Here is a 26,641-nt window from a genome sequence, read left to right as displayed (position 1 = left end):
TTTGTCATTTTATATCCATTAGTAATGTTAATGTTGGTTGTACACAAGTGGAAGGGGAGCCTAGCAATATGTGACTCAGGATAGCAAATAAATCAGCCAGTGCCTCCACTGCAAGTTCTAAAAGTGTGTAAAAAGGTTTTATATCGTGCATCCAGTGCACGTTGTAAAAATGGTCCAGGTTTTCTACAAAGAACAATTTACTGGGGACTTGTGACAACAGACACACAGAGTTCCCAGGCTGCATTCTCATAAGTAATGGGCCTGCCCAAAAAATACCAGCTCCACTGTACTATGAAAATTGTGCTGGCAACATTTAAAAAAAAGTAAAATGAAGGAGTAAAATTTCAGACCCGTTACAGAATAAACACAGATTTTCCACAGATATGCAACTTGCGACTAATTTACCTGCAAATGTTTAATATACATTGCTCCCTCTATATATTAGAAGATCAAATGTGGCTTTATAATGGCATAATAAAGAGAATGACAGGAGGGATGAATGTTTCCTTACTGTGCCAATATGTTTGATTATTTCAGCATTGTAGTATGAGATGCTGAAACATAAGGTGGAGGACATAGAACTGAAATAACATACTTTAGCAAAATTAAAACATATTTAGTGGTACCAAGATCTGCTAGTAGGAAGGAGAGATTGTGTAAAGATGGAGATTTGTATTTGTCTGTTTTATAAATGTATGAATAGTTTTGTGACATTTTCTGTTTCTCTAAATCTCCAGAAAATGTCCTAACAATGGCAACAGAACATTTAATTATTTATTATTTCTCTTATGAGCTGACTAAAGTATATTCCCATACTGTCCAATTCTCAGCCTAGGACTTTCTAGCTTTCCTACTGTCTCTTATTTACATGTGTTAGTGTAGATACACATGGGCACTTGATTTATGCTTGTTGTACATTGCAGAGTGCAAACTATTATTCCATGTTATCTGCCATTTCAGGCTGGGGAAAGTACGCTAAGTGGTTAGCACTTCTGCCTCACAGCACTGGGGTCATGAGTTCGATTCCCGACCATGACCTTATCTGTGAGGAGTTTGTATGTTCCCCCTGTGTTTGCGTGGGTTTCCTCCCACACTCCAAAAACATACTGGTAGGTTAATTGGCTGCTAACAATATTGACCTTAGTCTCTCCCTCTGTCTGTCTGTCTGTGTCTGTGTGTGAGTATGTGTCTATATTAGGGAATTTAGACTGTAAGCTCCAATGGGGCAGGGACTGATGTGAATGAGTTCTCTGTACAGCGCTGCGGAATTAGTGGAGCTATATAAATAAATGATGATGATTACTAGACAGGGTATCCTTTACTCAAATGTCTTCAGATGTCATGAGCTCCTGAATCTTTTTTATGCATAACTGTGAAACACATTAAGATTGCCAAATTGCATTTTTTCCCCATAGCAAAATTCGGGAAGGTACCAAGCAATGGAGTTCTCACCTCTTGGGCCCACTCCTCTGCTCTCAATAGAGCAAAGCAGAGGAGCTTCTGCTGAGCATGCTCTGTCCGGAGCATGTGACCAACGCGAATGCACCGCACAGAACAGGTCTGTGCTCCTGAGAGCACAGTGTAGGCTTCATGGGGAGCAGGCCCACAGGTCATGTAGCCGCCACACCTCCTTTACAAGGTGGTACTGTACAGTACTAGACATAGATTTATCCAATCCCTTTTCGCAAAGGCCCACAATGATGTCCTATTCACTCCCTTCTCTAGTCCACATCCAAGCAATTGTATATTTAAAGGATTGTCATAAAAATAAAAGTTACAAGAAGCCTCTGGGACAAGTTAAAGAGACTAATACCCCTTTCTCACCAAAATCCAGAGTCAGACACGGGATAATGAACACGACTTCAACCCGTGTTGCAACCCTTCACACTGCACGGGTATATCCCGGGTCGCTGCCTTTCACACTGGACCCGTGTCTGCCCTGCATTTTCAAGTTGAGTTTCTCCAAGTTGAGCCCCATCGGCCCAGGTTTTACTGAACCAGGGCCGAATACCCCAGGAACACCTTTCAGACAGCAGCGTATCTGGCTCCAATCCAGGGATAACCCTGGTCGTGACCCCAAGTCACCCCACTCAGACGACACATGAACTGGGTTATTCCCCAGTCCATGTCTCTGATAAAAACAATGGCTGTCTACTCCGTAAGGTTTACAAGCAGACTGAAAAGCATCTTCATAGAAAATAAGTAAATAACAAGCATATTACTTTACATTTAATCTCTACATATTTCCATAAGACAAATACAAACATAAAAAGTGTATTTAAAAACGAACTCCACATTAACATTAACCCCCTCACCTCCAGCTAGCAGAACACTACAGCCACACAAGTCGTCTGCAGCACAGAAATGTCACGGTGCTGAGATTTCAAACGCTCCTTCCGGTAGCGGCAGGGTGATGAACCATTAATGAGACACTGACTGCGACTATCTCCCAAATGAGACGTCAGGTCAGGGATATAAACTATTCTGCCATTTAAGGGGAAATAGGTTTAATATAAAAAAATATTTTCCTGGCTGCAATTTATCTTAAGTAGGCAAAGATATAAGAATTTCACACTTCAAAACAGGTTGCATAGAGTGAGCACAGAGAAAGCTTGTTTATCTGTGCTAATGACATAAAAAGATGCACACACGGCTAATTGGAGATCAAATAACTGAGGTTCTGTTGTAGCGTGAAACAGAATTCAGACAAGATTCTAAATACATCCCCACAAAACCTCACAAACATTTATACCTCAATCCTATGATGAATTCGCTTGCTCCTGGGATTTATCAAGACACTTGTCTCTGGTTGGAATGCAGAGTGTGACTGTTCACACTCATCTTAACTACCCATCTTTTACCATGTAAGACAATGGTAAACATACCCGCTTGCCCATAAACTGCAATATTACTGGAAGATCTATCACAAAATTAAATAAAATATGGAGATTAGTTTCACAGTCTAAAATGTTTTCACAATTTGGAATATTCAGGATAGGGGAAAATGAATACTAAATGTTATGACAAATTGTAGATCTCATTATTTTATTTAGCTTTTTTTGTACTCTTCTTTTCCACTTCTGTTTGAAGCACCTGGAAAATGTAAACGTTATTGCTGATGTGTTCTAACTGCTCTCTCTATTTAGTAAGTCTCCATGCACAGTAAGGCTAGGTACAGAATTTTCAGACCAATCAGTTATCTACAACGATTTAGTGGCGTGCGCAGGGGGGTTTCTGGTTCTCCAGAAACCCCTCCCCTCCGCGAACCAACGGTACTGTACAGCAGCCGCGGCGCTGTCAAAGAAGCGTTCGCGGCAGTGCTGTATTGTAGTATAATACAGCAGTATAATACAGCACTGCCGCGGATGCTGCTTGACAGCGCCGCGGCTGCTGTAGAATTCAGACTCACCGAAATGGAGCAGCTCCCTCTCGCAATATTTTTATTTATTTTTCCGGGGGGGGCGGAAACCCCCCCTTCTAAATCCTGCGTTCGCCCCTGCGATTGTACCTATAACTGAAGGCCCTAGCGGTCGGGCGATTCATGTGAACACACTATACACGATTTACCTTCAGATATGTGCTCTTTATGTCCTCTAGTCGCTTAGAGAATGACAGAAAAATATTTATTCACTCATTCGTTCGTTAACCGCCTAAATAAACTTTTACTTTTCCACAATGCCATTATAAATTTCATTACCTTCTGTGAAACTAAATATTCAGTCTCGGAATGAACGGATGAATTATTCCACCTACAGCACTCTTTCTACATTTAATCACCGGGACAGCAGCTGATGTTCATTGCCGCCATCAGCTGAATAGATCATGACTCTGTAAACTCTGTGGAGATCATAATCATGAGGGCATACACACTGCAGGATCGGAAGGTGATTGGAACGAGATTATGAGTTTTAACGACCAACCAAATGAACAAACAATCATGCTTTCGAGCGACTATCGGCCATCATATAAGTGTACAAACTACTGCAAAATTGGGTCGAACGGTCGTTTTATGGGTGTTTGGCCCAATAATCGACTGAAAACTGGAGCTGGTTGGTGGCACAGGAAGGTCATTAGGCTCAAGGGTTAAAATGCCTCCACTGTATGGAAATTACCTGGATTCCCCTAACTCAAACCTATCTGGAAACGATTCATGCTGAAGATTCATATTACAGTTTATCCCTCAGTTTATTACCCATGCTGTGTGTTACTATTCTGGGCCACCTCCCTTCTATTTCCCCAACTATGGTCCCCCTGAAGGCTATATGTTCCTCAGTATTTTCTGCTTACATCCATAACATTGCAGGATATTACTGCCCACAACTGGATGAGATCTGGCCATTTGGCCACTCAAGTGACTGGATCTTGACTGGGACCACAGTGGGTAAGTGGTTAGTACTTCTGCCTCACAGCACTGGGGTTATGAGTTCAATTCCCAACCATGGCCTTATCTGTGTGGAGTTTGTATGTTCTCCCCGTGTTTGCGTGGGTTTCCTCCCACACTCCAAAAACACACTAGTAGGTTAATTGGCTGCTATTAAAATTGACCCTACTCTCTCTCACTGTCTGTCTGTCAGTCTCCCTCTCTGTCTGTCTGTGTGTGCCTATATTAGGGAATTTAGACTGTAAGCTCCAATGGGGCAGGGACTGATGTGAGTAAGTTCTCTGTACAGCGCTGCGGAATCAGTGGCGCTATATAAATAAATGATGATGATACTAAATGTGTATGCCAATCTTCTGCACATGCACTGCTGTCCCAGTTATCCCTCTGCCCTCCCTGTACCCTTCTTTGAATCCCATCACTGTCTGCCAATCATTCTCCTTTCTTCTCTGTGTCATTTCTCTCTCATTCTCCAATGTTTATCTCGCTTTGTATAGCTCACATTATCACTCGATTCCCCTTCTCGTTGTTCAAAGGTTATTTTTTTTTATCTTGCATGAAAGAGGGAGCTATTTTAAACACTTTGATGAACAAGCTGCATAGAATAAGATAATGATAAGTCGTATTTATACTGCATGAGATAAATTAGAACCTTTGATGAATAGACCCAATTCTCTCAATCTCTCTCACACTCTCACTGCATTGGTTGTCATTGTGCCTAGTGGTGATTAGAGTGGGATGTGTATTGCTAATATGCCCCATATATCGGCAATTTTGTGTGCCATTTACATGACAATATACTCAATATACTCTATTTTTAAGTATGGGTTTGTTCTTACATTTTATGCTTCCAAAGATGTGAATGACAACATATAGAGAGAAATTACTATCCACAGAACCTGAACACAGAATTGAGGTCTGTCATTAAAAAATTTTATATCATCCATTATTAGCATTGGTAGTGACCAGATTAATATTATTTTCGCAGCATGGAGTACCCATGTTTTTAGATTCGCCAAAATATGGACAAATCAAAGGGTTTAAAGGTGTCACTTGTCAGCTACAGAGATGAGGCAGCCATTCTGTGGGCTGAATAAATACTCATGAGTTATGTAGTCTGTCAATTAAATTATTAAATCAACCTGCAGTAACATCACCTCAGTGTGTATAAGTGAATGAATAGACTATACTCTCATGAATACCAATGCTCCGATGATGTCATTAGTTTCTAGTGAATTGATAGGCTGCATTTTTATGAATATCTGTTCACAAAATGGCTGCCTTCCCTGTGTGTACATACAAGTGTTTTACTCATACTTGCCTACTTTTAGGCACTGAAGTCCGGGAGATCCTGGACAGGGGGCGTGAATAGAGGGTGGGAGGGGGCAGGGCGCAGTCAGTCGCATAATTTTGGCCCCATCCCCGCGTAGGAAATTATGTTTTGATGCGGGGCGTAGCCAAAATGACGCAATTCACAGTGAATCGCGTTATTTTGGCCTGGTATTTGCCCAAATGTTTAGCATTCTACTTACATTACATTAATATACAATATCTTTGCAATTTAATCCTTGCTATTGTCCAAATCTGATTATGTCAGTGATTTATTATCTAAAGAATGCAGTCACAATATCCATGGTCTGTGCTTTACTCCATTCTCAGAGTTCCATATTCCATTGTTTATAGCTGACCCAATCGTGGCTGCATTAACCTGTCTTGTACAAAGGCCGGTGCAGGTGCTCCGAGTCCAGGTCCATAGAGGCCAACTGTGCTTTTCAGGGACAGCTCCAGGTTGAAAAATGTATCTTTGTCCCTTGAAATGTGCCAGGACAGTTCCCCTTATTCTGTATATTTAATACAATTATAACCATCTTTACCTATACTCTGTGATTCATAAGTTAATATTTAACGTAATGGAGTATTTAAAATGAAGAAAAAAAATTAAATTACATCTAAGTTCAGCAAACATTTTAATCTTGGCATTGTAATGTGTGAAGGTATTACACATTATTGTGCTTACAGCCCCTGATCTGAAAAGGTGTCCCTGGAAACAGGGGCAGAGAAGTGCATTACCGGGCCCCAAAGCACAATTTGGGTAGGGCCTGCCAACCCCCTCCATAGCCCCCCTGCTCTGCTTTCAATTGAGCAGAGCGAGGGCACATGGTTTAGATCATTTTATTCAAGGATCGAGCAGCCAGTGGCACAAACCTGGCAGCAGGACATACTGTATAGTGAGTGGTCTCATATACAGCGAGGAGCTAAAAGGTGTACATTTGCACCTGGATAAACCATGATGTTATAAAAGAGGTGCAAATGCAGTTTCCTTGCATGCAGGGAATACTGGCTGCTTTTGCATGTAGCTACTGAGCAGCGTTATTTATTTTACACAGCAACTTAGAGAGTCAAGCTAGCATGACATTGCCCCCCACCCTCTGTCTGGACATATTTTAAATCCCCTTATTTTGCCATTTAATTAGACTTGGAGGATAAGAATAGCTAGGTTCATTTGCCTGTTTTAATTATCTCTTATCTCTAAATAATTAAAGCCAGTGTACAAAAGATAACAAGAGTCCCTCTATTATTTATAGGGGCAGTACCAAGCATTATGGTTTATGGTGCACATGGCCAGGGTTAAGTATGTGGTGACATTAGAAGTGATGCCTAGCCAATACCAGAGATACGCTATGTAATATACAAATAACACAGCTTATAAAGATAGCTGCTGGGGCAGATGATGTTACCACCTCTGTGCTGATTCTTCCTCTGTTATGGACATGAGCTTCACAAGAGATTCTAAGGCAGCTTCAGAAAGAACTTAGAATTGGCCTTTACTTCCCCCTCACGCAACCGTAGCCACGGGACCGAGACAAACATGTCTTAAGCTAATCTACCTGAAATATTCATACTACGAGGTTGATGAAAAATTAACTCTTTCATCTCGAGGGATAACGGCCTTTTCTTTATAAATGCTGTTTTCTCTCTTCCTGATTAGTAAAGAGGCAATGAGCAGTGACAGCTGGGAGGAGACTGGCCTTGTTTTACTGTTCAGATGTGTACATCTAAATGACACTGAGAAAGAAGGAAAGTTACTATTTATACCCCGGTCTGATCCTTTCTTATCAGCTCCCTCAGTTGTCTCTTGCCGGTGACAAAATACTGTATTTCAATAGTTTTGCAATCGGAGCTCAATTCTAGGACAGTCTGAAGTTTTGAGGACTTGTCACTGACCGTACCCCTTATTTATTTTTGAGGCTAGTCAACTGTAGAGTTGCATTAAAACTTGTTCTGAAAGTTGCAATTGCCATTGTCTACCCTTATCCTGCAGGCCAAAGTCAATGTTGACTGAGCAGTATTATTTAAAAGGGAATGTCTAGTTTTGGACAAAACCCCTCCAACTGGCCCCACATGTAGCAAATAAGGAACTGTTCCACCTCCAGAACCTCACCCACTCCATCACCTGAAGCCAAGAGCAGGAGAATATCTATCCAGTCATCTCCCATTGAGGTAAACAGACTGCTTCCATTCACCTCTATGGCAGAGTCCTCCTCTAGTCCAAGCTCAGAGTGGTGTACGGGTCCTGGCCTTATAAAGAAGATGTGTCCCTTGCAGATGGACGGGACCATGAGGATGGTATCCCATTATTTCATACATGGGGGCAGGTGGGAAAGAGAAGTACATCCAATGAGGAAAACCACTCTAAGATACAACATAAAAGAATTATAGCCATGGCCAGCGGTCAGCTGACCTTGAGAGGTGCAGTTGTCAATATGTACATATAGGTCACTACACACATAACTCCTATAAGGTTGGGAAACCCCTTAGCACATGAAGTTGGCTTAGTTCATAAAAGTCACCTCATCATTCCCTTTATGGAAATAAATCAGCTTTAAGATATATTCTGTTAATCCAGTGCATCGTGAGTCTGAGTTACCACCTCAATGTCTCCCTATGTGTGTCCTGCAGGATGACATTAAGGAGAATGATGGCAGTTTGCTGGGAGACGCCAGCCAGACTTCTCCTGAGAAGACGGACGGTGTGAAGTGGCAGAAGCCTCGTCTGACCCGCCGGGCTCTGATGAAATGCTGCCTGGTGAAGTGGATCCTGTCCAGTACATCCCCACAAGGTCCAGGTACCCAGACTCGCATGTTTAATGAAAGTGCTCTTCTCACTGACAGAATCCTGCTGATCCACTGCCAAACTAATGCAGCATAAGATAGGACTCTATGTAGTGTTCTTCACAAACCTAGGTAGTCAGTCTGTCCTGTGTGCAAGTTCTCATTCACAAACATTTCTCTTTAGCGTACCTCCCAACTGTCCGGATTTAGGTGTGACTGACACAATTTGAGGCCCCTGTCCCGCCATCCCGCTCGTGACAGTGTAGTCCCATGGGCTGGAGGAACGTCTCGTTCATCGCTGCTCTGCATAACAAAGTAAAGTGCACTGGTCCACGCTGCATTGTTGGGGCTATTTTGGGGTAGGGAAGGGGGCTGGGGTTGTCCTGTGTATCAGAAGTACTTAAAATGCTCCCATGACGTATGATAATACCTGGTTGTCCCAATTCTTCAATTTAAAAAGTTAGGAGGTATGTTTTAGTAACTTTGAAACTTTCACTGCAATTCCAAAAACTTCTGCACCCTAACTATCAAACAAGTTACTTCCGTTTAATACTTCTCTTAGTCTCTCCATTGTTTTGGAAGATCTACTATCTGAACTTAAATGTAAAGCAGTAATTAATGAGACGAAATTACGTCTAAACACAGACAACTCATTGTACACTTAAATAATCTTATGGAGGCTTGTTTTGACATTTGTTTAGTCACAGAACACAAGTAGTCATGTGTCACCTATAAGGACAAGACACCTGTCTTAACTGAGAACTGAATAAGTGATGTAATAAACTATAATACTACTTAGCGGAGTAGAAATTGGGATAGCAGCGGTACCAACCACAACCAGGGTCCAGGGCCCTGAAAGCCCCACTGTAATTTCAATACAGTGTGCGAAATCAAGTTTGCTTTCTTTCTGCCTTTTTTGACCACGTAAGCACCAGTATAACTGGTTTATATTTAGAGGACTGGACAGAGTTGACACAGAAAATAAAATCTAGAAAATCTCCTGCATCCAAAAAAAGGCATTGATGGTATTTTCTTGGTCACAAGGAAGGAGAAAGTGGAAACAGACATGGAAGACCAACACAGGAGAGAGAGAGAGAGACACACAGAGGGGACAACAGAGTGACAAGTTTGAGGGACAAGATAATTCAGGACAGGCATGAGTGGGGGGAGTCAGGAAAGAGACAAGGGAGATAGACAAGAAATTAGGGGGAACAGATTTTGGAGAGTCCACAGATTGGCTGCCAAGCACTGGCAAAACATTTGTGGATATGATCTTTGGTGTGTGTCATGTCAACCCCACCCTGCCTGCTGCATGGATGGTCCTAGCGTGTGAGAAGTGTTAGGCTGCTCGCTACAAATTTAACCCTGCATTGCCGCATACACCCAGGGCCGGATTAACCAGAGGTCTAACTGGGCTAGAGCCCAGGGGCCTCGGGCATCTGGGGGGCACACAGGCTCCGACTGTCAGCTGGTCAAGTAGAATGGCAGGCAGCTAACAGCAAATGTTATGCTGTTAGCTGCCTGCTGTCACTGTAGTGCTTCTGTGGCGCGCAGTGATCTCCTTACAGAGGAGATATCGTGAGAGTGGGACTATGAGACAGTCTCACTCTCAGGAGATCTCCTCAGTAAGGAGCTTACTGCACGCCGCGGAAGCACTGCAGGGAGTGACAGAAGAATGGAAGGAGGTAAACTCTCAGGGAGGAGGCCTCACGGGGGGGGCACACAGTACCCTTAGCCAAGGGGCCTCCATTCCCTTAATCCAGTTATGCATACACCTAAATGATTTGCGGGGCATCTCGGGGACACTCTGCATTTGACCTCCAGTGATCTTTCTGCTATATTACTGAGTGAATCTAGTGCCCTACATTATTACAAAGGTAACTATTAACATGTGGATGGTATTTGTTTTGAAATACAATCTGTCAGCCCAACGTATTATTGTCATACACTATCAGCAAAGAAATGAGTATTGAGAACTTCATGCTGATTCACTGGCTTACAGAAACATACATATCCTAATAAAAAGTTAATAACACAGTGGATAATCATGTCATTATCAGGTTACAATGTGCTAAAGCCTATTCAAATGATGACTACATGTTAATGAATGTCGTTATAACGAACTACACGCCACATTACCTCCAATAAATTGATTATACACTGTAATGAGGGTATGCCCCAAAATGAATGGCTTTCATATGATCGTTGTTTCTTGCTATAAAACTTGCCATTACGAACAATAAAATCTTAGAATATGTTTTACTGTTTTTTAAGCTGCCACTCAGTTCTCCCTCCAGACGCAGAGAATGAATGAGAGTTTCCACAGAATACACTTAATACTCTTCCCTAACTGGTGAAGACAGTTAATGCTTGAATTCTATGGGTTTGGCACTTGCCCTCCTAATTGCATATGCGAGGCAGACGCTCTTGATGGCAAGTGGAAGGTGCTCACCTCTGCTTCAGAGTATTGGATCCTCTATGGTCCACTGTGGTTTGTCAAAATTCTAAAGTAAAGATTCCACCCCCTTAGCTGCCAAGTACATGATCTATGTAGGGTGTGGCTGCAATGTTAGGGGGAAGTGATCGTCTCGATCGCCCATCTTTGAGCCCCAGTATTTTGTACATGCACCGCCACCCCACATTTGTGCCCTTGATGGTCAGTAGTGCCACAGTGTATATAAAAGTATACCTTGCACATAAAGCCAGCTTCATTTGTACAATGTAAAAGAACAACAGAGATGAAATGTGTAGCAAACAATAAACAACATATATTTATATTGATCAACACATGCAAAGATACAATAATAAATATTTAGAATTATAAATAACTGAAAATGAAACAGCAGCTTTTGAATGAAAACATAGGAATGATAACAACCATCCCAACATTTTGTTGGAGGGAAAACACTGGAGCTTATTGTCCTGATAGCACACTGTAGTAAGTGACAGGCACACAGTGGACACCCAGACCTAGGCTTAGGGAATGCCCATAGAAATGGCACCATAATGTAAAGACTGATAAACTCATTAACATTAAGTCAAAAAATGCACCAGTGGACTCTTAGAAATCCTGCATTAACCCCGAGGTGTCCAGTTCCCATTCTAACTAAACACATCTTAACAATGACATTTGCCAGCTCTGAATAAAGAAATAAGTCATGTAAATGAGCTGATGGTGGTTGTAGTTGTTCCTCGGCTGTAGGAAGGCTGCAGCCGGACAGTGTTGGGGGTTCAGCTTGGGGCTCACTGGTTATCTCTGCTGGTGTAGAGCGATATTGATCTAAACTGAGAAAGGGCTGCGGAATAAGTGGACATTCATGCCAGGGAAATGGTTTCAAAACACTGGGGAGAAATAAAAAGGAAGAAAAGGGTTGGAAGGGTGTGCCAAGGTAGAAGTTGTCAGGTCCTGGGCTCTGCAGGGTATCCAGGTTGGGGCTGGCAGTGTGGGTAGTTGAGGGGGAGGTTTGAAGCACCTCTACCACTCCCACTGCAGTTTGGGAACCCTCAGGTCTGCACAAAGCAAAGGGTTGCCAACCTGGCAATGAAGTAGAAGAACTGGGGCTCTGGTTGCTTGTTATGTCTGGCTATCTGGGGAAGTGGCTTCCCAGGCTCGTTTGGTGCCGACTCTGTGCCTCCATCTGCATCTTGGCCTTGACTGGCAGCTAGTGACCCAGAGAAGGAGAAGGCCCTAAAATAAAGGTCTTCCTAGCAGCTGTAGTCACCTCCATGACCAAGCAAGAGCTGGAGTAGGAAGAAGAGGATGAGGAAGCTGGAATCAGCTTGCCTGGACCCTCCACAGTCAGATATGCCCTGACTTCTTCTTCCTCTAACACAGCACTCTCCTGCAGTCTGAAGTACTTTCTCTTGCTCCACTCTTATAAAGTGCACGGTGTGGGCCAAGCCGTCTAAGGTAGGGGCCCTCAGAAAGTAAAGTCCACTATATATTTTTCCAGTACTCTGGGGAGCCAGTCTGACCCTGCTCCAAAGCCTTAAGATAGAATCAGATTCCAGATAACACAACTTACACTGAAACAAACTTTTGCGAATGTAGATAACACTAAATAAAAGGTGTGCAGCTACCTTACTAACTACTGGAAATACATACATAAAAAAAAACAATCAAAATGTTTTCCTGATGTGATCAAAATCACAACTTATAACACCACTTATTATTTAAGTGGTGTTATAAGCTGTGATTTTCCAGAAGCAGAAATGTCAATCGTATTAATCCAGGTTCTGGATATTTGTATATAATACACAGGACTCACTGACCCAACACATCAATGTACAGTATAACCTGTGCTTTCAAAGGGACAGGCAAGCCCACTGACAGAACACATCAGTGTACAGTAATAACTGTGCCTTCAAGGGACAGACAGGCCCAATGACACAACACATCAATACACAGTACTAATCATGCCTTTTAAGGGACAGACAGGCCTAATGACACAACACATTCATGTATAGTACTACCCGTGATTTATTTTTTTTAAATCAGGCCCAGTGACACAATATGTCCGTGTACAGTACTGTGATTTTTTTTAAGTGACACAACACATATCTGTACAGTACTATTCACATTTTCAAATAATAAACACTACAAAGATTCACTTTTTGACAACCTCCGTAATTAATTTCCATTGTTCTCCTAAAATACTGCTCAGTCGATCCGCATTTATGTTTTAAACAAGTCATGATATTGACTTATTTCATCTATTTTTCACTTTGATCATCAACGCCCTAGAATATATAAAACGGTCAGCCTCACAAAATCCACAAGGTGGCGCTGTACTGACATAAATTCTGTGATAATGTTCCGGTTTTATACACCGCTGAGACATAAACGGCAGACCAGAGGAGTGTCACACCGTATTATTTGAATTTACAATAGTAGGATAGTTGCCATCTTTTTCATTACTACAATTGCCATAAACCATGGAGGCAAAGAAGATCCGCTGAAAGTGCTGCCGTTACCCTGGCAGCCAGGAAGTAGGTGCGGCATCCTCGGACTGGGAGTATGGCGCTTGGCTGTGACATCATAGATAAGCGCCACACTGCCAGCTTAACACTGACATGGAGGAGCAGCAGCCCGCAGCTGCACATGTAGGAATCTGCTGGCTCTTTCTCCTTCATATTCTATAGCAATATGGTACAGAGTATATGAGGCTGATTAATTTGAGGTAGCACCCCCTATGTTTAATGGAAAAAACTTACACGGTGCAAAATTGTGGGAATGAATAAGTTCTGATTCATGCATAATACTTAACAAATACATATTTCTCCTTCATGTCAGTGACCAGTGCTCCATCTGGGTGAGCGATGGATGAGTGACATTATAGCGCCTCCCTAACCATTGGTGCCTTAGGGAACTGCCTAGGTGTACCTAATGGTAGTGCTAGTCCTGCTCCAGTGCTGGTCCTGCTCCAGGGCTTTCAGAGCAGTGCTATAGTCTGTGGTAGGTGGGGAAACTCATCGAGGGAACAACCCTGCACTGGCCAGCCTGGGACTGGTTTCCACTATGATAGGGTTACAGTGGAAATAAGTCCTGCTGTCTAGTATTGGGGCTTATTGAGAATTCAAAGGGGAGGGGACAAGTTGCCTAATTATTCATATTATGTTCATATTTATTAAAATTCTTGTTATTCTAGCAATAAATGTGAATTTTATTGCAGCGTATCATGTCAATGGTAAATGGCTCTTTGTTAAAATTGAACATTAATTTATTACTATGGTAGCTGAGCAATCCCTCCCCAGAGTAACAAGAGCAATGTTCTGGATGTCCCAGTTATGCTCTATTGAAACTTTGTGGGGGCACGGAGAATGCACAGAATTGGAAGAGCAGTTTATGGGGGGGAATTTTTTTTTATATAAAAATAGGTTATATTACAGGAACCATTACCATAGCAACAGCCCTATTTATTTATAAGGGACCTGCTTCATTCTATATTCAGTAACCTGTGCCAAGTTGACACCATTTATTTGGCTAAAGTGGCCACCCTGCAGCTTTAATTGTTTCTGACCATTTTCCATGTGTCTGATTATTATGAACTGGATGAGTAAATCATGGAAACCAATTTCACTACTAGCATGGCCCTAATGAAGCAGGCTTCTTTTTTTCAAACTTAATTTTAGATTGTTTATGTTTCACTTTGATTATCGGCTTCTCAAAATATATAAAAAGGTCACACTCACAAAAGCCACTAGGTGGCGGTGTATTGACATGCATACTCCGGCTTGTGATAATGTTCCTATTATATATATTGCTGAGGCATAAACAACAGAGTAGAGGAATTTCACAAAGTATCATTTGAATTCCCATAGTATTAATAATATATCAAAGGAAATAACATTAAAATAAAAATGTTCATATTTGTATGAGATAAACCGACAAATGATAAATATAGACAAATCTCAAAGTACAGTCATGGCCAAAAGTTTTGAGAATGATACAAGTATTGGTTTTCACAAAGTTTGTTGCTTCAGTGTTTTTAGACTTTTTTGTCAGATGTTACTATGGTATACTGAAGTAAAATTATAAGCATTTCATAAGTGTCAAAGGCTTTTATTGACAATTACATTAAGTTTATGCAAAGAGTCAACATTTGCAGTGTTGACCCTTCTTTTTGAAGACCTCTGCAACTCGCCCTGGCATGCTGTCAATCAACTTCTGTGTCACATACTGACTGATGGCCGCCCATTCTTGCCTAATCAATGCTTGGAGTTTGTCAGAATTTGTGGGTTTTTGTTTGCCCATCCGCCTCTTGAAGATTGACCACAAGTTCTCAAAGGGATCAAGGTCTGGGGAGTTTCCTGGCCATGGACCCAAAATTTTGATGTTTTGATCCCCGAGCCACTTAGTTATCACTTTTGCCTTATGGGAAGATGCTCCATCATGCTGGAAAATCATTGTTCGTTACCAAACTGTTCTTGGATGGTTGGGAGAAGTTGCTCTTGGAGGATGTTTTGGTACCATTCTTTATTTATGGTTGTGTTCTTAGGCAAAATTGTGAGTGAGCCCACTCCCTTGGATGAGAAGCAACCCCACACATATATGGTCACAGGATGCTTTACTGTTGGCATGACACAGGACTGATGATAGCACTCACCTTTCCTTCTCCCGACAAGCGTTTTTCCAGATGCCCCAAACTATCTGAAAGGGGATTCATCAGAGAAAATGACTTTACCCCAGTCCTCAGAAGTCCAATCCCTGTACCTTTTCCAGAATATCAGTCTGTCCCTGATGTTTTTCCTGGAGACAAGTGGCCTTCTTGACACCAGCCCATCCTCCAAAAGTCTTCACCTTACTGTGCGTGCAGATGCACTCACACCTGCCTGCTGCCATTCCTGAGCAAGCTCTGTAGTAGTGGTGCTCCGATTCCGCAGCTGAATCAATTTTAGGAGATGGTCCTGGTGCTTGCTGGACGTTCTTGGGCGCCCTGAAGCCTTCTTCACAACTATTGAACCTCTCTCTTTGAAGTTCTTGATGATGCGATAAATGGTTGATTTAGGTGCAATGTTGCTAGCAGCAATATCCTTGCCTGTGAAGCCCTTTTTGTGTAAAGCAATGATGACTACACGTGTTTTCTTGCAGCTAAACATGGTTAACAAAAAAACAATGATTTCAAACACCACCCTCCTTTTAAAGCTTCCAGTGTGTTATTCTAACTCAATCAGCATTACAGAGTGATCTCCAGCTTTGTCCTCATCAACACTCTAACCTGTGTTAAAGAGAGAATCACTGGCCTGATGTCAGCTGGTCCTTTTGTGGCAGGGCTGAAATGCAGTGGAAATGTTGTTTTTGGGATGAAGTTCATTGTCATGACAAAGAGGGACTTTGAAATTAATTTCAATTCATCTGATCACTCTTCATGACATTCTGGAGTACATGCAAATTGCCATCATAAAAACTCAGGCAGCAGACTTTGTGAAAAATAATATTTGTGTCATTTTCAAAACTTTTTGCCATAACTGTAAGTGCATATTTTACTTCCTTAAAAAGTGTGGTTAGTACCGCACACAGATATGTGTTATGTCAGTCAGCCTGCCCTTAGAAAGCTCGCTAAGTACCATACACATGTATCAGAGGGCCTGTCTGCCACATTTGTATTCTTTGACCACTATGCACTCCACTAATTTGCAATGTTAGTAAAAGTTTAGTACTATATAATAACTAGCTACAGTACCCCGTATGTAAATCTTCAAGTTATTAACAATGAGTTGGATGTAACTGTCAACATTTTAAAAATAATTAGCAGTTTAGAAGTTCTTTCAACACACCCATCAGGTGGCTGCCCAGTGTTGATTATGTTTTCATATTAAATGTTATCCAAATCCATCCAGTGGAAGGCCCACAACAGGCTCCCTGGGTCAAAGTTCTGGCCAGCGTCCACCAATGGGAGATCCGACTAAGACCTACACTCCTTGTATGCGTTCTGGGATCCAAGGTTAAAAGTGTTCTGAAATTTTTCGCCCAAATCCATCCAGTGGAAGGCTCAGAACAGGCTCCGAGGGTCAAAGTTCTGGCGAGTGTACACCAACAGGAGGTCCGACCGGGTCCCTAAATCTCTTAAAATTTGGCTGGGATCCCACTGAATCACCTCGTGTTGGTTTCATCCAAATCAGTGCAGGGGTGTCGAAGATATTCGCTAATAAATAAACAAACAAACAAACTTGATTTATATATATAGATTATAGCTACTGTTACCATAGCAACAGCCCTATTTATCTTTAATGGACCTGCTTCATTCTATATTCAGTAACTTGTACCAAGTTGACACCATTTATTTGGCTGAAGTGGCCACCGTGTAGTTTTAATTGTTTTTGACCATTTTCCATGTGTCTGATTATTATAAACTGGATGGGTAAATTATGGAAACCAATTTCACTACTAGCATAGTCCTAATGAAGCAGGCGTCTTTTATTCAAGTTTAATTTTAGATCATTTATGTTTCACTTTGATCATCGACTTCTCAAAATATATAAAAAGGTCACACTCACAAAAGTCACTAGGTGGCGCTGTATTAACATGCATACACCGGCTTGTGATAATGGGCCTGATTCATTAAGGAAATTTAAGCAAAAGTAAGTAAGGCAAAACCATGTTGCATTGGAGGGGGAGGTAAATTTAAAATGTGATGGCAGATTTCTAGTTGGGCTAGGGCATTTCCTAGCATAGATCAACTTTAAATTTCAGTGTACAAATAAGCTATCAAGTATTTGTGTGCTACATGAAAAAAACAGTATTTTCCATATGTGCAAAATAATAAACTAATTTGCACCTCTTGCTTTGTAACATGCTTTTGTCCAGGAGAAAATTTAAGTAAAAAAATGAATACTTTCCTTAATGAATCAGGAGTAATGTTAATATTTTATAAGTTGATGAGTCATAAACAACAGAATAGAGGAGTTTCACACAGTATCATGTGAATTCCCATAGTAGGAAATAAGGAAATAACATTAAAATATTTTTTATTTTATATTTGTATGAGATAAACCCACAAATACTAAATATAGACAAATCCCAAAATAAATATGGGGGTTCAGGAGCAGAGCCGGGTTTACACCTCATGGGGCCCTAGGCAAGATATCGGTTTGGGCCCCCCCCCTCCTTCACACACACAGTGGCCCCTCACACACACACAGTGGCCCCTCACACACACAGTGGCCCCTCACACACATATAATACATGCACACAGTGGCCCCTCGCACACACATAATACACGCACGCAGTGGCCCCTCACACATGCATAATACACGCACGCAGTGGGGACACACACACACATAATACACGGACGCAGTGGGGACACACACACATAATACACAGACGCAGTGGGGACACAGACGCAGTGGGGACACACACACATAATACACAGACGCAGTGGGGACACACACACACATAATACACGGACGCAGTGGGGACACACACACATAATACACGGACGCAGTGGACACACACACACACATAATACACGGACGCAGTGGGGACACACACACACACAATACCAGGACGCAGTGGGGACACACACGCACAATACCAGGACGCAGTGGGGACACACACGCACAATACCAGGACGCAGTGGGGACACACACACACTTAATATACTACCCCACCCCTCCCCCAACTTACCTTTTTCCTTGTAGGAGCTGTGGAGTATTCATCCCCTTCACACATGGGACGGCACTTGTGATGTAGTGCATGTCCCATGTGACATACAGCAGGCCACACAGAGGAGGGAGGGAGGAGACCAGCCACCACACTAGCCCCATGTGGCCCCTCCCCCGACTCGTGGCACCCGACCCCCCCCCCCCCCCGCGTCACGGGAGGGGCCAAAAAAATTATTTTTTTTTTAAAATTGCTCCTGTCCCCCCTAACTGCGCCCCCCGAGAGCCGCTAGGCCCTAGGCAGGTGCCTAGGTTGCCTAGCGGTAAATCCGGCCCTGTTCAGGAGGCTAGAGTGACTTTGCTGGGCTGCCCACTCTGCTGTTTTTAGAGCAGAGCTGGGGTGCACGGGAAAGAGAGGCTCACCTCCAGGCACCCATAGCAGTCGTACCCCCTGTACCACCAGTAGTTCCACCACTGGGAGAAATGTATCTGATAAACTAACACTATGAAATGATTTACACTTTTATTCTTGTTGGTGTACTACATACTAATTACCTGTAGATGGTGCTAAACTATATTACTGTTTTGATGTATTCAGTAGCTGCATGTTCTCAAAAACCACAAGAGCACACAATCTACAGCATGCATGAGACTGCTGCTGATTGCACACATTTAACTATAGGCTGCTGCCTCCACCAAGACATCAATAGCCCAAGAAAGGCAGATTATGCTGAGACTTATAGTTCCACTCCAGCTGTAGAGCCTCTGATTTAAAACATTATATTATACAGAAGATGCTTTGCATTAAAAAGTGTTGTAAAATAGTTTTACTTCTTATTGTTTCCTATCCTCATCTTATGTACATAAACCTCTCCCTATTGGGATATATGATAGTCATTAATGCAAGCTTAGTGAGGGTGCATAGAATTGAATAAATATTGTAAAAAGACAATTCCATGCTCTAAAAATTTTTTAAAAAACTACCCACCCTGGATTGTAGAGGTCACTTCCTGAGATCTCTTTCTTCTGTGCCAGGTAGACCCGCAAAGAAAATGGTGGGACTGTCACGAGCCGCGGCAGTACTCACAGCCGCCGCGGCTCGCTTCTGGCTCCCTCTGGCGTCCCGGTCGTCACCTTGACGACCGGGACGTCATTTCCGCTTCCTGCCCGGCTGTTGCCTTGCCTCCTGTGTAGCGCTGCGTCCCGGCAGTGCTGCAGCCAGGCGCATGCGCGCAAATAGACAGCCTGTCGGCTGATTAACTAAGGGGGCTTGGTTTATTGATTGGTGCCTCCTGTGGGCATTTGCAGAGCTAGGCTCTGATTAGTGGCTACCAGTATTTAAGGCAGTGAGGTCTGCAGCCTCACTGCCGGTTATAGCTTTTGTTACCAGTCTGCTGACCTGCTCTGCTCCTTGCTCCTGTCCTTTGGATATTGTGTTGGACTGCCCGTGTATGACCCCTTGCCTGGATTTGGACCCTGCCTGTGTTTCTTGTGACCCCGACCTCTGGCGTGTTTACCGACTTCCCTGTTTGCTCGTGACCCGTGACCTTGGCTTGTCTATTGGATTCGTTGTCTGCTGCCGGCCCTTGACCTTTGCCTGGACTTCGCACCACTTTCCTGGCTTCTCCCCAGCCGGTACGCACTTCACGACCCTCTGTCAGTCTGCGGCCAAGTCTGTCCCCACCACTAGGGGTTCCAGTGAACACCTGACTGGCAGAGCAGACTGCGGGTTGTGCTGTTCCGGCTGGAGGGGTTCCTAACAGGGACCCAATGTTCACTCAGCCAGACTAAGAACAAGTCCCTAGCCAACAGTTACCACTCTGGGGCTTTTAAATGGTATATGCCAGGGGTTGGGTCTATTTATAGGTAGCCCCTGACCCACCGGGCACCTCAAAGCAGAGGGGTGGTGAACTTTAAATTAGGGTTGTCTCACCTTTTTCTGACTTCTCAACTCAGTACCTCCACCCAAGTTGTTCTTCCTCTTCAGGCTGTAGATCCCTACAGGGTCCACCAGGGTTTGACTCAGGAACCCCCCACCTGGCTCCCTTAAAGTAACTCATGGAAACAGACACACGCTGACAGGTAAATGCTACTAGGCACATTTATTTGAAAGCATTATAAGTTAATGGCCTAAAACTTGATAAGTCGTGGGTGGTGTAAAAGTAGTTTAATCTCTGATATTATGGAAAATGTGTAGAGTAATGCAACCACAATATGGTAAATGGATGTTAACAATACACAAAATATTTTAAGAACTAATACTAGCTGAACAGTATGGCACACAAGTAATATTTGAAGACAATAATATCTCAATGCAAACGACAATAGCAATTTCAATGTAATAGAAGATGAATAATAACAATGCTTTGAAAACACTTTAAATGAAATTCTATTAACACATTTCAAATGGAATGTGGTTAAGACACTCTAAATGCAGTGTGATTAAGACTTAAATGTTTCTGAAACAGGGTAAATATACTGGGCTAAGTAGAAAAAGAATGAGGCAGTATATCAGTGTCATTATGCCTTAGTACTCTTTGCAATGATCATGGTCTTTGTAGTATTAAAGAGAGTTTACACTCTTAATTTCCCTATCCGCACACATCCTGAACCAAGAAGTTGATCACTGGAGACATAGACGAATTGGAGAGACTAACACAAATGGCAAGAGTATATTCTAGACCAGGGATCGGCAAACCCAGGCATGCCTGCCAGATGTGGCACGTGGAGCCATTTTCACTGGCACACCGGCCCTCAGGCCATGTCCAGATATCCAGGGGGAATCTTTTTTGGGAGCTCCGTGCTTCCGCCACCAGTCTCTCTGGGGGAAACAGGTACTCTCTGGTCGGGCTTGAGCACACATGCGGTCATTTACACATGAACCGCAGTGCAACTTCTAGCTTCTGGATGTGTCCCATGTCCCTACCTCTCCTTCCTCTCTTCTCCTCCCTTCAGTCTCCTCTATTGGTCGTGCATGACGGAATGTGAGTGCCTTCCTCGTGGTACACAGTGAAGGAGGCACTGGCTCCAAGTAAGTCAGTTCTCCCATATGCATTAAATCCCTGTCATTTCAATGTCAAACAGACAGGACAAGCTGCAGGCAACTGGAACACGTCTGGTCTCTCCCTGGATCCCTGGTCTAGGTCTGTTCTCCCTCTCTTTCTCTAGGCTGGGACCTGGACTTCCTATTTTCCTTAGAAATTGTATAGGTTTCCCCCTTTGTTCCCCTCGCTTAGATCTCGACTCTGCTTTTCTGGCAGATTGTACAGGAACCTTGATAGCTTAGTCTACGGCTGTGGCAGACTCACCTCTGGGACTCACTTGGGACCCTCTGATAGTCTGGCAGCTAGCTCTATCATTCTTGCAACTCTACCTGATAAATTACAGCTTTTTTACCAAACTGGTAGCCTTGTCTGCAAGGTATTAGCTGTGTCTGTCAGTATTGTAGTTTGCTCTGTGTTCTGTCTATGGGATGTGAGTCACTTCTCATCATCTACAGTGTCTAAGTGCCAAACCGACACCTACCTCCTCCTCCGCCACCCTCCCACATTTCTCCTTCTCCTCATCTAGTTTAGATGTCAAAATCCCCAACACCCTATGTCCAGGAGGCTCAGGCATGCTGGGAACTCCTATTGCCCTGTCAATAAACTCCCGGGAACCACCCTCACAGGTGAATGCTGGGTGTGGGAGTTACATATATTAGAAAAGTTGTTTATTGGTCTGTATATTATGATTAGTTAGGGGAGGTTTATAAAAGCATCATGGAATACTGTTCATGCTTCTGAGGTAATCACCATTCTTGGTGAACAAACACGCCAACCTAGTGTGCAGTATCTAGCAAGTGACCATGGATATTATTTAGAGATCTACAGACTTTTACATTAGTTTGTTATTTTATCTGGAGACAGTGTATGCTGAGAGCGTTAAGTCACACACTGAAAAAGACATGAACTGGAGAGGTTTGGTGCTTGATCTCAGAGCCAGGCACACCTGGTTATTATCCTCTCACACTTAGGAGTGTATTTTGAAGAAGATGAGAATAACTGCAAAGAGTGAAATAACTTCTGTTTGAAACAGTCCAGAATGGCTGATCCAGGAGCTCTCTAACCGGTACAGTATAATCACATAATAATACTGTGGGGTCTACACTGCATGTGGATATTGCCCATAAGAGTGGAACATTTAAAGTCCGGTACTTTAGTTATTGAGATGTTTGAGGACTGATTTACACAGCTTTTCTCCCTTATCACCTGCTAGCGGTATTGGGACTCCAATATCTTTTCCTCGATTTGGATTTTATTTGTAGGTGTCCTCAGTGCCGCATTTGTGATGGGGTATCAGATCGATCTATATCCAATGGTCTATATTTTATTGTTTGAATACATTATTTTTTTATTAAAATATTTTTAAGGTGATTATTATTGTGTTTTTTTCTCATTGACAGTGTGTTAATATGCTTTAATCTGCTCCAACTGAGGGGTCATTAGAGTTTGCATTTTCTATTTTTCTTTTTTAATTAATATTAAATACTAATATAACAGTCTTTGCATAGAAATACTTGGTTACACAAATTACCTCCCCTAAGGATAATATGGGAGCAGAAGAAACCTAGCTACTCTAGGCGAGTAGTCACAACAATGTATGTTTAAAGTGAGATTAAGGGAAGGAGTAATAAAGGCTGTATTTAGGAACTGTAGCTCAGAAGACCTGCTGCAAGAAAATTCAGCCTTGCGTATTGTACAATGCAAAATTGTAATGATTGCTCAAACACACCAGGGGTATCAGCAGGGCTGCCAAGAGGAATTCAGGGCCCCGGTACAACAAATTCAGGGGCCCCCCCTTATAGCTGAGCGCAAAATTTTTCGGATTTGTGGGCGTGCATTTGGGGGCGTGGCAAATTCGCCATTGGGGCGTGGCTAACACATCAAAATCACTTGGCTCTCAATTCGCACGAGCGTCACATATGTCCAAGCACTCCTGGCTTTCAGGACATCTAGCACCAAAGTGTAGTATAGAAAAAATGCAGTGTGTACACAAAAAGTTCAGTCTTGGCCTCCACCTTACATTGGGCACAACACTCACCAAAAATTGACATTGTCCCTATTAGAATCACAACATTTCACATACTGTCCTGCTCTCTCCTACCTGTTCTTCTCACTTTCACCACCTGTTGCTGCATGTTTCTTTAGCTGCGGCTTGTCTGGATCCTGGAATGCTGGGGGCCCTATTTGGAAAAAATAGCTACATTTAGATAATTCCAAACAACCCTGGCGTTAAATCAATACCATCCACGATTAATAATTAGGCCTTCCTCCAGCTCCAATATTACAATAATGTGCCCTTTCATCATCGCCATGCCTTATGATCACACTGCGCTCTCCATGCTGCTTTTGCCCCCTTCATCTGGCTCCCCTTCATCACACTAAACTATGCTGCTCCCCCCCCTTTTTCAATCCCACTGTGCCATGCCTCCCCCCCTTTTTAACCCCACTGTGCCATGCTGTCCACCATTTGTTAACCCCACTGTGCCATGCTAACCCGTTTTTTAACCCCTCTGTGCCCCCCCTCGTTTTTTAACCCGTCATGCTGCCCCCTCCCTCATTTTTTAACTTCTCTGTCATGCTGCCACCCCCCCGTTTTTAACCCCTCTATGCCACCCTCGTTTTTTAACCCCTGTCATGCTGCCTCCCCGTCTTTTAACTCCTCCGTGCCCCCCCTCGTTTTCCTCCCTGCACTTACCCTTTCTCCTTTCTTGGTCTTCTCTGCTGCTCTGTGCTCCATTGCTCCAGACTGACTGAATGCTGGGAAGGACATGATGACATCACACCCGGCATTCAGACAGTCTGAATGGAGCACAGAGCAGCAGAGAGGAGGGATGCCGGCTCCGCGACCAGCTGAGTATGTTTTGTTTTTTTTTTAAACTAGCCTGCTCCCCCCACCAACGACCGAGCCCACCCCCCCCCCCCCCCCCCTGTAAAAAAAAAAAGAAAGAAAGAAAAAAAAACATGCCCGGGTAATTAGTACCCACTCCCCCCCCCCCTCTCGGCGGCCCTGGGTATCAGTTCTTAAGCCACCTGAACTAAGGCAAAAGGCCTCTGGATGTCTCCAATGGCTTTCCACTAGGCCACAGAGTTGACATATTAGTGACTGTGGGCACCTGAACACACTGGAACCCTTGGATTGGATCTTGCAATTCCATCTGGACACCTGGGGGTAAATGTATTAAGTAGCACTTTTTGCAACTCACCGATATGCGGCGAGTTTGACAGCTAATTTTAAAATGACAATGTGTTTAAAGGCAAGACTTGCAGCTCTACCTACATATGGCAGTTCTATCAGGCCCATCCTAACAGCATTATGGCCCCCCTTGGCAAAGCAGTGCACTGGGGCCCCTACCTATACAACCACTCACAGCAATAAAAATTTTAATTATCGATAAAATAAAGCATATATTTATTGCTACCTGCAACAAAATCAGTGTTTAAACATTAAAAAACATGCTGCTTTTGCTCCCCTTCTGTCTCCCCTATTTCACTCTCCCCCTTCACTTACCTATCTATTGCCTGCTTTGTTCTGAAATCTTCTCTTACATCTTTCTCTTCTGTCTCTTCTTCTGTCTTGCTCGTCGCGGTTCCTCTCTGTGCGCTCTTCACAGAAAATGTTGAGCGTGATAATGTCACACCCGACATTCAGTGCGAGCGCAGCAGGGAGGATGGGAGGAGGGAGGGAGCAGGATTGCCGTGAAGAGATAAGGTTTTTCTTTTTTTCTCCATTTCAGGGCTCCAGGCCCTGCCTATGGGGTGCCCTATGCCCGGGGGGCGTGCCCATACGGAAAGACGGCCCTGAGCTCTATGACTGGTAAACCTCTTATAACGACAGCTCTCCCTCTGGCAGCTCTTTCTATAGCAGACTGTCCCCTTATCATGATAGCTCTCCCTCTGGCAGCTCTCTCTATAGCAGACTGTCCCCTTATCATGATAGCTCTCCCTCTGTCAGCTCTCTCTGACTGTGCTCCTCTCTGTAATCACCCCGCCTCTGTACTGACTCTCATCTGTTAGGCTGTGTTCAGGGCTACCAAGAGGAATTCAGGGCCCCGGTACAACAAATTCATGGGGCCCCCCTTACAGGTGTGCAACTTTTGCAAAATTAGGAGTAGGTGTGGTCATACAATTGGGCTATGGATCATTGGGATATGCCTAGTGGGGAAAAGCACTAGCCCCTGAATTCACCGGAGCATCACATATGTCCAAGCACTCACTCCTGACTTTCAACACATCTAGCACCACACTGTAGTACACAAAGAATGCAATGTATACACACAGAGTTCACACTCTTGGCCTGTACCTTACATTGGGCAGAACACTCACCAAAAATTGACATTGTCCCACTAGAATCACAAAATTTCACACACTCTCCTGCTCTCTCCTACCTGTTATTCTCATTTCCACCCCATGTGGCTGCAGGTTTCCTTAGTTGCGGCTTGTCTGGCTCCTGGAATGTTGGGGGACCTTATTTGGAAAAAAATGGCTACATTAAGAAAGTTACAACCAGCCCCGCCGTTAAATCAATAGCACCCATGATTAATAATTAGGCTTTCCTCCAGCCCCAACATTAAAATAATAGTATTCCCATTGCCCCTAAAACAAAATAGCAACCATTAATTAGCCACTACACACACACACACACTACATTGCCAAAAGCTCCCTGTGCCATCACACACACATTACTGTGCCCCTTCATTATCACTACGCTATGCCCCCTTATGATCGCACTGCATCCTCCATGCTGCCTTTGCCCCTTTCTTCATCCCCTTGTGCCATGCTGCCTTTGCCCCCCCTTTCTTCAACCCCCTGTGCATTGCTGAATTTGCCCCCCTTTCTTCATCCCCCTGTGCCATGCTGAATTTGCCCCCCCTGTCTTCATCTCCATGTGCCATGCTGAATTCCCCCCCCTTCCTTCATCCCCCTGTGCCTCTCTGCATTTCACCTCTTTCACTTACCTCTCTATGTCTTTCTTTCATCTTTCTTTTCTTTTCTTCTGTCTTCTGTCT

General features: G+C 43.4%; 1 protein-coding gene across 3 annotated transcripts in view; it reads left to right on the top strand.

Annotated features, from left to right (window-relative positions):
• Positions 1 to 26,641, top strand: part of KCNIP3 (potassium voltage-gated channel interacting protein 3) — a 91,793-nt gene that overhangs the window by 745 nt on the left and 64,407 nt on the right. For 2 of the 3 annotated variants that reach the window (XM_075207373.1, XM_075207372.1), the window contains exon 2: positions 8,339 to 8,504. In XM_075207373.1, coding sequence (XP_075063474.1) covers positions 8,339 to 8,504 — 166 coding nt within the window. Of the gene's footprint in view, positions 1 to 8,323; positions 8,505 to 26,641 lie in introns of those variants that run through there. The other variant, XM_075207371.1, reaches the window with a different exon arrangement.

This window comes from Mixophyes fleayi, chromosome 4 (genome assembly GCF_038048845.1).
Source record: "Mixophyes fleayi isolate aMixFle1 chromosome 4, aMixFle1.hap1, whole genome shotgun sequence".
Taxonomy (NCBI): domain Eukaryota; kingdom Metazoa; phylum Chordata; class Amphibia; order Anura; family Limnodynastidae; genus Mixophyes; species Mixophyes fleayi.
Note: the sequence above shows the minus strand (reverse complement) of the source record. Positions and strands in the feature narration are given on the sequence as shown.